This window comes from Cornus florida, unplaced genomic scaffold (assembly GCF_030987335.1).
Source record: "Cornus florida cultivar Cherokee Brave unplaced genomic scaffold, ASM3098733v1 CherokeeBrave_3.0.0_Hap2_Chr06, whole genome shotgun sequence".
NCBI lineage: Eukaryota > Viridiplantae > Streptophyta > Magnoliopsida > Cornales > Cornaceae > Cornus > Cornus florida.
Genome location: NW_026775576.1, coordinates 58468640 through 58485895, shown reverse-complemented (window position 1 = coordinate 58485895; position 17256 = coordinate 58468640). Strand labels below are relative to the sequence as shown.

At 35.9% G+C, this 17256-nt stretch overlaps 1 protein-coding gene across 1 annotated transcript; it reads left to right on the top strand.

Annotated features, from left to right (window-relative positions):
• The first annotated feature begins 6259 nt into the window (after positions 1-6259).
• LOC132314169 (uncharacterized) lies at positions 6260-6967 on the top strand. Its single transcript, XM_059813064.1, has one exon. It carries the CDS (start codon positions 6260-6262, stop codon positions 6965-6967), a length of 708 nt encoding a protein of 235 aa, XP_059669047.1.
• Positions 6968-17256: the final 10289 nt, after the last annotated feature.

Below are 17256 nucleotides of genomic sequence, written 5' to 3'. Positions count from 1 at the left end.
TTATTTTTATGGTAACTTGGATAGTAATATTTAATCTGATGTATATGTTTTATATTTAAATAATAAAAATATACATAGATTTGAGACGTGTTATGTTTTAACTTACTTTATAATATTATGGTAACTTAAGTATTATTGGATAATCCATTAATAAATAATGGAATGTGTATAATTTATTTATTTAATAAACATATACATAAATTATATACGTAACATATTTTACTTACCTTTTTAATATATATATAAAAGATAAAGTAATTTATTAATTACTTTTATGGTAATTTGGGTAGTAATATTTAATCTGATGTATATGTTTATTTAAATAATAAAAATATACATAGATTTGATACGTGTTATGTTTTAAGTTACTTTATAATATTATGGTAACTTAAATATTATTGGATAATCCATTAATAAATAATGGAATATGAATAATTTATTTATTTAATAAACATATACATAAATTATATACGTAACATATTTTACTTACCTTTTTAATATTTTTATTTTCATTTTTTTTAGTTGACTTGGATTGGGAAAAGGGTTAGGGTTATTTTATTTAACCTATAAATATATAGCTATAGGTTGTAAAAGGGGGTTAGAAATATTCACGTGATATATACTGGAGAGATAGTGTTAGAGAGGGAAGGAAAAGGAAGGAATGAAGAGAAAAACTCTATAGAGAGAAGATCAAGGAAGAAGAAGTTTAACTTTCGATCCGAAAGTTTAAGGCAAGTTCTTCTTCTATCTCTTTCCCTTTGATTTGTGTTTCTGTACATGCCTAGGAAATTCCAGAATTTATTAAACACATAAAATTAAATAATTATGCATGTTTAATTGGGTTAGAACATAGGTTTTATGAAATTGGTTTATATCTGTTCTTGTGTTATGAATTGATAAAATGCATGATTTTGATTTGATTTCTTATGTGAATTTTTACATGTTTAAATTATGTATTTTTCATATCTGTGGAATGATGGAATGTAGAAACATGCCTAAGATTACTGAACATTAAATAGGGATTAGGTTTGGGTTTTAATAAATTTAAATAGACTCAATCATAATGATGCTTGCTATTTGAATGTTTTAAACAAACGAATGGATTTAATTTTTTAAAATATTTTAGCAATTGAGATTAAATGTGTAGGATGAATTGGATATGGAGAATCCTTATTTAACGGTATAATAAAATATCATTATGTATAAGATTCAGTTTGTGTAGGACATATGATATAAGAAGTTTAAAGAAATAATAAGTCATTCATATTATGTGATAACTTGATATCATATTTATCATAGTTATTTATGGAATGTTTGATGTATTTCCTTAATTGTTACCTCAATTGTTGGATTGTGTGGTTTAATGCACCGGTATGGGACTGTGACATTCTAGGGATGGATTAACTTATTAGTTAAGTCCTACCTATTTTATATAAGGGAATGGATTAACTAAAATGTTAAGTCCTACTTATATTTAAGTCAGGTCAGCTGAACAAGTTGAATGACTTATGGATGATTAATTTATTATATAAGGGAATGGATTAACTAAAATGTTAAGTCCTACTTATATTCAAGTCAGGTCAGCTGAACAAGTTGAATGACTTATGGAGGATTAATTTATACTGTATAGGATGGTTACTAGATTTTATATATATAAGTATGGTGTCATGATATGAGCTTAAGACTCAGGATCAATGGTTAGGGCGCGTATATCGCTAGGGATGTGTAGCTAGATATAGTGTAGTTGTGTACCCTGGTAGGTCTAGGTACTCATGCCCACTATATGTGCGTTTTGCATGTTACCTACTATTCAGGTTGAGACAACCCTATAGTCTAGTGAGGTTCCTTTAGTGTGTGTGTATATTTATATACAGACTACTAGTTACTGTTGGATTGACTAGGATGTATACGTGTATCGGATCTCTGCTTGGACTGTAGTAGAGTAGAACTTGTTTGTGGGCCTAACCCATCATTATTTTTTAGGTGTTCGTCACGAGTAGAGGTTGTTCGTGCTGAGCGGGGATCAGTCTACTTCATTCTTCCGATGCTACATAGGAGTTCCTTTATGATTCAGTTTCCTGTTTTAGATTACTACTGTCATTTGTTTAGTTTGGATTTTCTAGGGGTCCACACAGTATGGATTCCCGAGTTATATTTTGGAGGATCAGTTGTATCAGAAGAGTTTATTAATTAATGGAAATATATTATGAGGTTTATTATTAGATTATCATTTTAGTTTCTTGTCAGCATTTTATTTATTCTTCTTTATTCTTTTGTACTCTGTGTTCGTTTATTATCAATTTGTTTTGATATTCTCGGGTATTCGGCGTGGGCCTGGCAAACCCATATTCGGAAATCTGGGGGTATCACATTATCCACCTTTAGCTCTAGCAGGATTTCCAGCCATAATTCAATTAGATATGCTTTCAACCTGAATCTGGATCTATATACCTCCTCAGACTCTTGATCATTTTCAGATTTACCATATATTGCATGAATGACTTTTACTTGATTACCCTCTACCTTGCGAGGGTAAACTTTGCGGGGCTTCACATACTCCTTTGTTGTGAGATAATCTGCTAACTCACCTCTAGCTATCATGTTCTCCACTTGTCGCCTAAGGGATCTGCAATCATTGGTTGAATGCCCATAATCTCGATGATAAACGCAATGCTTACTTTTGTCCCTCTGTTCCAAGGGTTGCTTCATTGGCTGCGGGGCTGTGAACCTCATCTTATTCTCTTGGAAGAGCCGAGCCAAGGTAGTTCGGAGAGGTGTAAACCCTTCCTCTATCCTTCGCCTCTTCTCAGGTGCCTAGGTGATTAGCGCTGAGGTGCGCTGGCTTTTCTGGATTTTTGAATTTGAAGTTCTTTCCCGAGGCTTGTTCTCTACTGTCACGAGGGTGGCATGCTGCGCTTGGTGGGCTACATTCTCTTCGAGCCGAATGTAGATCTGGGCCCTGGCATTGAGAGTTTGCATGTCGGGAGGAGAATATTTGACCAAGGAAATATGAAACTTCGTCCCCTGAATCATTGCAAGTTTGAATGTTTCTATAGCAGTCGCGGGATGACAATCTGTTATTTCCGAGGCTTCCATGTTGAATCTGGATAAGAAATCCTGCAACGTTTCCCCTTTCTTTTGCCTTACTGTGAAGAGGCTAGCAATACTCTTCTTTTGCTTCTTATTTCCACAGTATTATGCTAGGAACAAGGTGCACAGAGTTACGTAATCTGGGATTGACTTATGTGGCCTATTCCTAAACCACTCTAGTGCAGCTCCTGTCAAACTAGTAGGAAAAACTATGCACATCCAAGGATTATTACGGTCGTCCAAAGCCATCTTTTGGACATAATGATCCAGGTGCCGAGAAGGATCTCCTGTATCGTCAAACTGAGTAAAAGAAGGCATGGTAAATTTCTTGGGCCTCTCAACCATATACACATCGTCAGTGAAAGGAGTCTTCACCAGGGAGTTTTTGTGCTCTCTGGCCATCTCAGCGGGTATCTGAATCTTTAGGAGTCTTTTCTCATCAAAGACATCCTGTACACCAGCGCCATCTGGAATACCATTGGACCATACCGTAAGCTTACGGCTAGACTCGGCTTGCTCGTCCTACGTGCGACGAGGGAAGCTGTCCAAAGCAACTGCCTCGGTCCTCCTCCTCTGCTGTTGCTGAACCTCGTTTGGCTGAGCCTTATTGGGTCGTGCCCCATTAGGTTGAGGCCCGTTAACTAGAGGAATATTTTAATTAGGGGGTGGTGCTGCCGTATCACCTGGTGGTGGTGGTGGTGTCAACTGAGCCATCGCAGTTTGAAAAGTGTTATTTTGCTGTTGAAGCAAGGCGATCTGAGCCACGCTAGCTTCGTTTGCTTGACGAAGTACTTCAAACTGGTGTAGAAACTCTTCACGCATTTTCTGCATCAACTCCGTCTGTTGATCCACTGAACATCCTCCGTTCGACATTCCAGATGGTAGTAGCAAAATTCACTTGAAACAAAAGTGGGAATATATTTGCATACATTTTCCACAGACGGCGACAAAGTGTAGGTGCAAATTTTCGCCCAACCAATAATGATTAAGAGAAATAAAACAACGCACTCAACAAATAATAAAAATAAGCAAAAACAATCTATAGAGAAGCGTAGAATTGCTTGTATGTTTCGATCGCTTTTATTGGAGGTCTTGGCCTCTATTTATACATAAAAGTAGTAGAGTTATGGTAGGACTCGCATTACTTGTCCTCCAATTCTTTCTATGTAGACATTCTTTACAATTAAAGTTCTTTCCATTGTTTAATTTTCCATCCACAGAACTTACTTTGTGTAGAACTTTCTATTGCAGAGTTCTCCTTTTATGGTAAATCCTTCACCAAACAGGATTCGTTCATTCTTGAATAACTGGGCTGGCTAGAGCATTAATTGGCTGGGCTTGACTAATGGGCCGGATGTTTAATATGAGTAGATCGGGCTAACACTTTCTTGATTTGGCCCGGATAAAGGTAAAAGGGCAAATAACAGTGATCCTGGGCTAAGAGTACATTCACTTTGGGTTTGAGCATGATGGGTCTTTTGGAAGATAGATTTGTGACCGTGATGACATGGAGTAATCTTATTGGAGAGGATTTTTTCCCTCCACAGTTGCCCTTACATATTTGGTTGTTGTCGATATCGCCGTAATCGGTGGAAAGTTAAAGCTACCGCAGATCTGGCATCTGTCGCCAGGGACGGAGCCAATGAAGGCCTAGGGGGGCACCTGCCCCCTGAATTGGCCAGCAACCTATAATATATGTGGTAATTTAAAAAAAAATTTCCATATATATGACAAAATTTATATAGTGCCCCCCTCAAATTTATAATTCTTAAAATTATATTCTTATTTTTTCTTTATTTTCTCTTTTACCCTTCACATTCCTTAAATTTCCTTAATAAAAAAAGTCAAATTTTTCTTCCTCAATTGAAACTTTTTAACTATTTCTTATTAAAGTTTTTTCATTTTTATTTTCCTTTTATATTTTAATAATTTTCTTCTTTTTTATCTTTTTAAATTTTATAGTTGTTATATATATATATATATACTCCGTATTATTATTGTGTCCCCTTCACTTAAAATTCTGACTGCGTCACTGTTGCTGCAACTTCTTCTGTGTAGGAAGACATCTTTTTACTCCCTATTATTTACCCACACATGCACGACGCTCTTCTGAGGCCTGGCCGCCCAGGCCCGGCTGGACTATGACCTATCTATGTTTATTGAAAAATGGTAATTGAACGCCGATTTATCACGTGAAAAGAAAATTTTAGTGGGACACCTACATAACATAATAAGATTAAATATGTCAATTCACTTCACTTAGTGGATTCAGTAAAAAATGTGGATTTTAGTCAGAGGGTGGATTATGTGATTTTACCCTAAAATAAATTCATAGCGATTCTATTTTAACAAAAAAAAAAAATTCATAGCGATTCTAGGGCAAGTGTGCGCAGCATTAGGCAAACACAAAGTGGTGTATCAAAAGACAAGGAGAGAGTAACAAGCAGCAGAGCCGACGGCAGCTAATTGCCCCCTTTAGCCGATCGGATGATGTATCGTCACCTACCTGCGCTGAATCCGGCCACATTTTACAGAACCTTGGGTAGTGGTGGTGGTGGTGGTTTTCTCTCTTCCGTCCGATTGTTTAGTGAGTTTTGTCCTCGTCGTCCTCCTCCTCTTCAAGGAATCGAGCCACCTTCTCCGAGATCTAGTTCTATAATGTAAATTATGTAATCGTAAAATATTTTGCCCTCCTCCTCAGGCAGCAACAGCAACAACTACAGTTGATGAAGAAAAGTTTGGATCACTGTTGTCGTCACCGTTGATGATTGTACCACCCTTCAGTAAAACAGAGGAGGAATATGATGATGACTACAATGATTATTTTCGCTTCTTCAGGGTTGCTGACCAGAAGAAATACCGAGTGAGGAAAAATCTAGGGCTAGCGTGGCAAAGAGAGTACCTCACACCAGACAACGCCGCCTGTATTGGCTCCACTCATGGCTGGCTCGTCTTTCTCGACCCTCGCAATGGCTACCTCTATCTATTAAATCCCTTCATCGAGCACCAAAACTTTTCTTCTCTTCATAATCATAATCATCTCCCATACATACCCCTACCTTCTTTGGAAACCCTACCAACGGTGAAGGGTATGCGTGAAATCAGATAACCTCTCCCCCTCCACTTCTCTAACCTCTCCCCCTCCACTTCTCTAGTCAGAGACTTCCTTATGACCTTTGACCAAACGAACGAGCACAAATCACCCCCCTCCGAAACAGTAGCTCTTCATTCCATACGAGATGTTGTTTTGTCATCATCGCCATCATCATCTCTTGATAATGATCAATGCACCACCACCACGACGGCGGTGATGAACTATGGTGGGTATTTATATTTCTGTAAACTCGGGGTGGATGAGAGATGGACTCTCTTGAGCGAAGGCAATTGCCACTACTGTTGTGACCTTATATATTTCAGCAAAGATGGACGTTTTTATGCCTCGGGAAACCAGTACGAATATCATCAACTCGAAGCTTGGGATCTCACTGATCATTCCTGTCCTAAACATCAACTCATTGACCCCACCTTCTCTAGTCCACGGACGATCCCCGAAATGATAGATTACTATAAGTCTTTTAATTATTGGCAAGTTTCTTTTGTGAAATATTTGGTGGAATCCTCGGGGGATCTTCTACTGGTTTTCAGGATTTTTAATACAGAGTTTGTTCCGGGGGGAAAAGAAAACGATTCCTATAGCTCGCCAAAGTTTCACAGGACCTTGAGATTTGTTGTTCATAAGTTGAATTTTAAGCTGAATAAGTGGGAACATGTAGAATGCTTAGATGATCGCTCATTATTTGTGGGTTATAATCATTCGTTCTCTCTTTCAACACGTGATTATCCAGAGCTCAGGGGGAGAATTGGCTCTCATGTGTAATACAGGTCATGATAATGGCGTCTTCCACTTAGAAGATAACTCCATCACTTATTATAGTACACGTGATTGGAAGTGCACTGAACCACATTCTCTGCTGGTACCATCGCCGGTTTGGATTTGCGATGCCCAAAGTAATGTACGGTAGCAAGCTAGCCATATCCATTGTGTTTATGATCCGCTCAGAGGTGAGGTGTGTTCTCCCTTTTCCTACATTCTATGTGCACACACATACTGGCACGCTTACCTTTTGGTCACACTTAATATTGTATACTTGATGTGCTTCTACTCATAAATAGAGATATATCATTGTCTGTATTGATTTCAATTTTCCATTCCCTCAATAAAGATATATCATTGTCTGTATTGATTTCAGTTTTCCATTGAAAACTAGGAGTCAAGGAAATCTTGCCAAATGTTTCATTGCTAAACTACAAGATTAATCTAAGCTTAGACCTCTCATTTTTCCTGAACCCGCCTTGGTCAATCCCACAACATCCCTTTCAACAATAACCTTTTTGAAGCCCTGTCACCCCGAACTCTAGTTGACAAAATCCTAGGAAGCACGGACACTTTGTCAGAGGTGCCATGGCGGTGTCAGATACGACAGAGCGGGGACATGGCCAGACACGTGTTCGCTGCCGCAACAAGAAGTGCCCACATTTTAAAATGATTATTCTAGTTAAACCTTTTTAGCCTTGTACAAATCAAGTAAAACAAAATTTAATTGCATTATTCCGGTAGTCCTCATTGAAAGTGTCATTCAGCATCCACAATATTGAATCAAACTTTATCATTCCACGGTTCTACCGTCACAAGTTTATCGAATGATAGGTGATATTTTCTCTAAAATTAAAATCAGTGAAAAATGCACTGACCTCTCCTCCATTTTTACAAATCTACTCACCCCCTTAGTTTTCAAAAATTACTCTTGACCTTCCTGTCCCTTAACAGATTTTATAAATTTCCTTTGTGCCCTTTTTTCTTAATACTATTTTATTTGAAAAGTCAATGAAATATAAAAATACTAAAATAGGCATATTAAAAAATCCAATATTCCTCGTGTATCATTTGCTTTCTCACATCATTCTCTCTAAAATCCTAAACAACTTAATACTTATACGCTGATACATATGCACATATATATATATATATGTGTGTGTGTGTGTGTGTGTGTGTGCATTTATACATGCACACGCAAACATTTGTAACCCCAAACATGCCTACCTCCTTTCCAATTTCTCTTTCCTTTATCTATAGATCGTATAGGGTTAATTAGTAATGGTGGAGATGGAACCAGTGATGGTGGTGTTTTCAGACAAAAGAACACTACTACAAATAATGTTTGTACATATCTTTATATATGCAAAAGATTTTACATTAATGCACATATTTAATATATACAAGTTAAATATTCATAATACATATACAAACCCATATTGCATATAACACATTTACCATATATTGTATTCCTAATCCTAAAGGGTAATGTTTCCAGAGGTGGAGGGATACTCGTATATCCATATATATATATATTTATATATATATCAGTCTCTGATGTGCACACTCTTTCCCACGGTGTAATGCTGATCACTGAAAAGTGAAAACCTTCACCCTTTGCTGTCCATCATATAAAATTTGATGAAACTTTTAGTTCTTAAAACTCATTGATCCAGAGAAATACTCTTAAATTATTAGTAGGTTGTAATTTTTCTATACTTGAGTTATGCTTAGCTTAAAATCAAAAGTTTCTTTCAATTTTAAATTTTTTTTTTTTTTTGAATTTTTCAAGTCCAGAAGATGCTCTTGAGGAGTAGTGATCCCAAATACTTGAGTTTCTCAGGTCTATAAGTTTTTTTTGTATGCATGTAAATGTTTGTTAGGGTTTGGCATAATAGGTGCCATTAATGGGCTTTTAATTTAGGGGTGAGATTCTAATCTGGTTTACTAGTTACATACATGTTTGGTTTGGTGTTTAACTTCATTTATTTATTAGTGTTTATCGTTTTTTCTGGTTTGGTACTTATGTTAGATATGACTACATGTATATAGGTATTTAACAGGTAAATGAGATTTGATTTAATAAGTAATTGACGTTCAGGGCAATCTTATCTTTTTGTTATTCCTGTAATAGGGATAAAAATGTGATTTCACAATACTGTCAGAGGACACTATAATCTTTTTCATATGTTTGAAGTGTAAATTTGGGAATATATTAGTTCAAGGGGAAAAGAGATCCAAAACACAAACAATAGGAATGGTTAGAGTAAATTTTCAAAATTATGGGCTGCCGAGTATAGGTTTGTTAAACTCAAGGGGAGGCCAGTGTAATCTACCCATAAATTTACAACAAAATCTCCAAACCTATGATTCAACTCCTAACAAAAAAATGTACAATTTTCGTACCATATTAGGTTTCTTCGTTTTTCCAAACTCTGTTAGTCCATAATCTGAAATATATTAGGAGTGAGCTAGACACTAGACAACCTAGTTGAAAAAAAGGCAATTCATCATAAACATGTTACAAAAGCATACATGACTTTCAGTAAAAAAGTCATGACACCAAATTTTTCATTAAAGAAGTTCAATGGGTATCAAAAACATTTTTTAAACATATCACACTGCCAAATTTGCATTTTCGACGACACAAGTGTCGAATATGCAATAAATCAATAATAGATGGAGCCATATTACCATTTTTCTAAGTCAGTGAAAAGTGATCCAAAACACTAATGTTAGGGATGGTTGGAGTAAAATTTTCAAAACTAAGAGGTGCCGAGTATAGGTTTGTTAAACTAGAGGGGAGGCTACTGGAATCTACCCCTAAACTTACAGCAAAAATCTTCAAACCTATAATTGAACTCCTAACAACAAAGATCCACAATTTTCGTACCAAATTTGGTTCTTTCGTTCTTCCAAACTCTGTCAGTCCGTAACCTGAAATATATTAGGAGTAAGCTAGACAGCCTAGTTGGACAACAAAAAAAAAAAAAAAAAAAACATATTACAAAAGCATATGTCGTGGCATCGAGTTTTTCATTAAAGAAATTCAATGGGTATCAATAACATTTTTTGAACATAATTGCCTAGTATGTGTTTTTGACAGCAAAATTGTCAAATATGCAATAAATCAATAATAGATGAAACCGTAATACCAATTTTTAATGTCAATGAGAACGTATGTCACCATGCAGTGCAACACACTTCCAGTGTTCCAAACCCAAGTTAGTTGCAATGCTGCGCACCTCACAAAGACTCTGTATGCCTCTAGAGGTGGTGGACATTTGACTCTCTCGATGTTACATCACACTAGGCTCCACCATTCAAATCCAACTATAATCAATATGTCTCATTCAACAAAAATATCACTTTTATCATCGTGTACACCACACAAATCTATTTATCATAATGTAAACAAAATCATAATCAATTCATTTGTCACAAAGCACTTTTTAATAGTTCGATATAACAAAGAATCTTTGAGAATTTCAAACAATATAAGACGTCTTAAATAATATGAAAAGAGAGGGTAGAGAGCTTCCTACCTTAAATGCGAAGAAACCCCCACATCATTTGTGATTTTGTAATTCAAATTAACTGATCAGAATTACCTAAATGGAGAGAGAATTTTGTAAGCTGACATGTTTTGTAGTAGACTAAAAGAAGTGGGTCTGGACAAAGCCCTTTCTTTCAGTGAAACACCTATCTGGCCCTATTACGTGGAGGATTGCTATAATAATATTTTGTGAAGTAATTTAATGTTTCTATAATAATTTTCTCTAACATCTATCATGATAAGGATTACGTATGATAGATCTTCTTGATAGGGAATATATATATATATATATATATATATTGATAAGTAAGAATGTATTAAAGAGCGTTCGAAAGGAGAACACAGCCTAGAAAAACAAGGAGGGATCAAATAGGACCCCTATACTCTCAAATTGTCAAAAAATCAACTACCCCCCATCGATTTACAATTTTTCTGAGAAACCCAACCAAAAAAAAAAAAAATGAGAACAAATGACACTGAATTTTAGTTCCCAATAGGAGTCTCTTTCCCATAAAAAAATCTCATATTCCTTTCCTTCCATGAGCACCACCAAATGCACAAGGGCGCTACTCTCCAAAAATCACGGGCTTGTGGACCTACTAGTCACCCCTCCAAGCCTCAATTGTGTGGGATTTGAGGCATAACCCACTGAACTCGAACAAAATCAAGATCAATCCCAACTATCTCTAGTGTTACATGGAAAGTCTTGTCCCACATCGGATCCGGATGTCCCAACTATCTCTAGTGTTACATGGGAAGTCTTGTCCCACATCGGATCCGGATGGGAAATAAATGGGTATATATATATATATATATATATATATGGGTTAGGTATTAGATCCACCTAACAGCTATAGTTTTTGGATCAAATTGCGAAACACCTAACTCGTTACAGTTAGTATTAGAGCTAGACCAGTCCTGGTCAGGTGTCGCGCCAAGTGTCCGACCCAAAGGTGTCCCGGTCAGCCCACCCGAGTAGGCAGGGTGCTTGATCGCAATGAGAACGTTGCGAGTTCGGGTGAAGGAGAATGTTACAAGGGATTCTTGTCCCCATATGGGATCCGGCTGGAAAATAAAAGGATATATATATGTGTTAGGTGTTAGCCCCAATTAATAGCTTAAGTTTTTATGTCGGATAACGAAGCACCCTGCCCGTTACACCTAGCCACATGCTAGTGCAATAAAAGATGATCAACCGAGTCTTCATTCCTCTTGCACTTGGGACACCAATTCACAATAATATGTCTCGTCCTTCTTAGGTTATCCAAAGTCAGAATCCCCCCTATAACAGTTGTCCAAGCAAAAAAGGCCGCCACCTTAAGAGGTGCCTTCATACGCCAAATGGCTTTTTATGGAAAAGCAAGCCTCGGTATATCTGAGAGGACCCTATAGAAAGAGCGCACATCAAACCTCCCCTAAGAAGATAACATCCACACACTAGCTTTGCAACACCACTCACCACCTCCTGGAGATACGTCTCCAAGAATCTAAGGAAAATCACCCTCCTCCCAATCTTGAATATGCTTCAAAAGCGCACATCCCAAGTTGTCCTCCCGCTATCGAGCGTATAACAATCACCACCAAGGCGCCCATCTGAAGCAATCAGGAAATGTTTAGAAAAGGAGCATGCCAACAAACAGTCACCACACAAAGTGTCTGCCCAAAACCAGAAACCCCTGCCGTCCCTGACCCTCAGTGTGATATTTTTATTTATATACTCTTACATATATGCCCAATAAGGTTATTCTAGCCCCGTTAAATAGATGAATGAGCGAAGGTGGAGATGGTGGAAGATTAGAGCATTTTAAAGATTCTTTCCTTCCGAATTATTTAAACAATGGCTTTTGCATGTATGTTTAATAAATACACTTATAGTGTGTTTTATGCATGTGTATGAGTTTCTATTTTCCTTGTTCAAATATGGATTTCCAAATTAGGTTTACAAATCTTCCTTGTTAGTTGTTCTATTTAATCTATGTTACTGTATGGGCTGTTGAGCAGAATCTGTCATTTATTTCATGGTGGTTTAAAACTGCATATTTAGATTCATTATTTATACACATACACACACACACACATTGTCTTTAGTTTAGCAGATGATATAGTGTAGATCAATCAGGACTTTCATGAACTTCGATGTTCACTACACTCCCTTTCAATAAGCTTTACATCTATATTCTATGTATCTCTCACAGATGTAAAATGTGACTCAAGGACGGTGTGTGTGTATGTATTATATATATAGGGTAAAGTGCAATAAACCCCCTTATACTTTACTCTCTCTCCCAAAAAACCCCCCCAAACTATTTTTTTAACAGAAAACTCCCTATACTATCCAAATTTTTCCAAAAACAACCAGATGACACTATTCCGTTAGTTTTTTACCGTAAAGTAGTCACCTGACCTATGCTATAAATTGAAAATGACAAACCTACCCTTTCTAATTGGCCCAAATCGAACCATCAACCCCCAACTCCACTCTCTCTCCATGCTCTGCATATTGCAATCTCTTTCTATGCTCTGCAACTTTTCAAAAATCACAGACGAAACTCACCACTCTCTCTCTCTCTCTCTACTCACTTTCCTTATATTTAATCAACTTAATTTCCAAATAGTACCTCATAAGCCAAACATCAAAATATCAAAGCCAAATAAGTATTTGAATCTCTGTTTCTGCTACTGATTTTTAGATAGAGTAAGTAATCCCGAAACCCAGGTAAGCTATGAATATATCTAGAAGAGATTACATACAGTATGCAAAATACATGAATTTCAATTACATTTGTATTTGATTTGGTTTTGGGTTCTTAGGGACCAAGGTAAATAATCCATACAGTGCTGGTTGGTGGTCGGCGGTGATGGGGGTGGTGGCGACGCCACCGCCTGCTGTGGTTGTCTGTGTATGGATCACCATAGGAGATGGGTTTGCAGCTGGTTATCGGTGGGTGGTGGTGGTCGTCGGCTGGTGGGTGGTGGTGGGTCGGTATACGTATGTGGATAGGCTTGCATGAATGTTATTGATAAGGATGAAGATGGGGATGTTGGTGATTAACAATATAGTAACCTTTGTAAAAAACATTGGTGACAATTTGGCAGATAATAGATGTTCAGCCAATGCAAAAAGGCAAGTGCAGGAGTGTCCTTGTATCCTGCGCCTTTCATTTTCAGTCCAAGTCCTCTAAGATATTAAGATCAGACGGAATAAATAACACCCAACCATTTTTGGTGATTGATTTGGGCTAACAGCCGTTGCCAGAAAAAATGACTTCAAATGTTAGTGTGCCAAGAACTCTGTTTTTCTAATTTCATCCAAACACATACATTTGTTCCTTTTAATAAAATGAAGATAAGCACTATATTTATATATATATTTACAAAGATAATAGATAGATACCGAAGATTCCGATTCCAATTAAGCAGACAAATAAATTTATCAACGCATCTCTCTCTTGATCACATGTGAGATAAAATATGAGATAAAATATTGCAATATTGCAAAAGGGTCCAATAATGGTGAGATAAAATATGATTAAGATGTGGTAAGTTGAAAAATAAGATAATAAATATGTTTTAATTTTGGTTTTTCTTATCATCAATATGGATGAACTCAATGGCTGAAGGAGCTGTGGTTTCTTGGATAGATTTCTAGTTAATTGGGTAGTGGTCTGGTTGGTATTTGGCACTAAAATAAAATGTGGACCGTAAGGTGGTGTTTGGCCCTAAAATAATAAGGGCAATTTTGTAATCTAATATTTCCGACGAGCTCCGGTGCCCATGAATTTGAATTTTGTCCTTAAATTGTATTTTTTAAATAGTTTAGGGGGTACTAATTAGTTCAGGGGGGTTTCTTGATATAGAGAGAGTAGTATAGGGGTGTTTATTGCTATTTACCCATATATATATGTTACAACACCCAGGTAGCTCACTTAAAATAAACTAAACAAGTACGTTAGTTAAATTTCAAACCAATAATCCCTGTGGCCGATTCCTTCTCACCATACTAAGGTATGAGTGTTTAGTGATTTTATAAATATTTAAGTTATTGTCCCATTGTCACATACAAAACATCCTATTTTTGAGTATGCACTAGGGACCCATCACTCACTTAAAATATACTAAACAAGTTATATATATGTGATGCAGATTGTTTTGTACAACGGGGTGTAGTCAAAAAATGTTCCGTGTGAAGCTTTTTACGGTGGGATGCTGTTCAGCATGAAGCTTTTGATTGTTACTCTTTGGGATGCGTTTGCATTTTCTATCTACACATGCTCTTTTGTTTATGTTGGTAATTTTATTTTGCTTTGGACTCTGTGACAAGAGGTCATAAGTTGCTCTCACTTTTTTCTTTCCACAGTTACCAAAACTGGTGGTTTAATTTATCTGGTATTTTTGCCTTCACATGTTTTCTTTCAAGAGTTCAGTCTTAATTTTTACTGCACTTTGTGTTATTTTGGCAGTTTAATTTTATTTCTGTTTTCTCTGCGCTTCTTCTCATGAAGGCTTCGGTCCTTAATTTTAATCCAAATCAGAAAATATTTTACCTTGAATCCGGATTAGATTCAGGTGTAACAAAAATAGACGTTCTGAACCTTATTATCCTTTATAACTAAAGTTCCGAAGTACCTTAATAAAACTACCATTTTCAATTGCTAAATTAAATTTTGTGACAAGAAGATTATGGTTAAAGTAAATTTAATCTGGTCACATATAAATTGCATGGTTCCTTAATGAATTTTTTTCGTGTTTGGACAGGAATTTGACACTAATATAAAAATGTCTGAAAAAAAATTGCATGAACTTACTGAGCCTAGTGGTATATTTTCTCTCAAAAGTGAAAAGTGAGGGTTTGACTCTCTAAATAAGACATATATGCTTGACTTTCTCGCTAATAAAAAAATAAAATGATAAATAAAAACTTGTTTTGGGAGGGACATACGAATAAGAACTTGTTTCGAATTAACTTTACATTTATTTCGAAGATGCAACGCCCACTTATTCGAAGATGCAACACATTTTTACTTTGCATATGCAACAAGAAAAGCTCAATGTAGTTACTCTGCAATTCATCCTCAGTGTTTTCTTGGTCAAACTTGGGGCATATGAATCAATGGTTAGTGGCATGTGTGTCATGGATGCGCTGGGTTCGTTGTCGGTCCGATCGGGTGGTGATGATGGTGGTAGAAATGGCGTTCACACACACACACACACACATATATATATATTTATGGTTTTTGATCGTCGATTTGAAAGATACCATGGTTCACAGTATCAGTTGCGGTGTAATGGGTTCGGACGAGCATCAGTGTTACGTAACGGAATCGGTTATCGCAATCGTAAATTTTTTTTAAACTCACACATGATGATCAAAATACACCAATATGTTATTTATTTATTTTTTTTAACATAATTCGATAAAGATGATTTTTTTAATTAATTTTGATGAATTTTAATAAAATTTTTAACATCATTTAACACAAGTAATAAGATATTAATGAGTTTGGGCTAAGTCATACAATTCGTCCAAAGAGATCCCGCTCTCAAGCTTCGCACGCGAATTTGTGATTTGGGAGTGAATTCGTACAAAATCCGCGAATTAAATTTTTGCAATTTGCGATTTCCATACAAATTTACTTTATACCGCTAAATTTGTTAGAGCATCTCCAACAGTCTACACCGCCACATATAATTTGTATTATTTTTTCACCTCTAAAAGTCTGTTAAGATACACTGTCACATCACCAATGTGTAAAAGTGTTGTGTAATTTTTGTTCTCCTCTCCCTTTCCCAGTCACGGTTCTCTTTCTTCTCTCTCATTCCTTTACGCCTTTTTGTTTTCCACTTTCTTATTCCTTTACGCCTCTTTGTTTCTCACTTTTCTAGAGCGCCATAGAAAAGAATCTGCAATTGGCAGCAAGGTAAGAATTGCTCAACCATCTTTTATTTTATTTTTAATAAAAACAGTTTGATTTATCAATTTCGTTTAATCTATCAATTTCGTTTGATCTTATCTTCTACAATCATCGTTGAAGATTCTAAGATTTTTTTAGATTTCTTTTATCATTTTACATTCTATTCTAATGAGATAAATATATACTAGCTAAAGATTATATATATATTTTAATCACGTTTTTATATAATTGTTGTTTGATACAGTTATACAAAAAAAAAAAAAGAAAAAAAAATTTTCTTTTTTGGTGATTAGTCAATTCAATCGCAATTGTTGTTGCATATTTTTGGGTTTTTTAGTTTCTACCCACTTGAATCTTATTTTATTATTTGTTATGAAGTTAGAATTCTGGTGGCGGCGGGAAAGGTTTTCTATTGGCGGGATGGGAAAGTGAAATATAGGGGGAAATTTCCTAATTGAGGAAGATTGGGACGTGAGGTTTAATCGTGAAAAAGTAAAGTGAATCGAATAGGTTTGTAAAAGTTATGGTATGATACGTGGTCGGTTATTATTGAGCGATATTTTTTTACACAAAAGGTATAAAATAACCAATGGAGCTAAAATTATGGAGTGCAAAGTTTTTGTGTAAATCTACTAAGACACATCATATTTATACAAAAATATATACAAAACGGTTGGAAATGCTCTTAGAGTCTCAGTGATATGAAAAACCTATATTAACAAATATGCATTTTTTACTTAAGCTATTATTCAATATATACATTAATTACTTAAATTTCAAGTGTGCCCACCCGTATGGCATTGCTATACTACCATATAGATATA

Bases quoted from the DNA above. Each gene is read 5' to 3' on its own strand.
- LOC132314169 (XM_059813064.1), top strand. From the start codon at position 6,260: ATGACCTTTGACCAAACGAACGAGCACAAATCACCCCCCTCCGAAACA.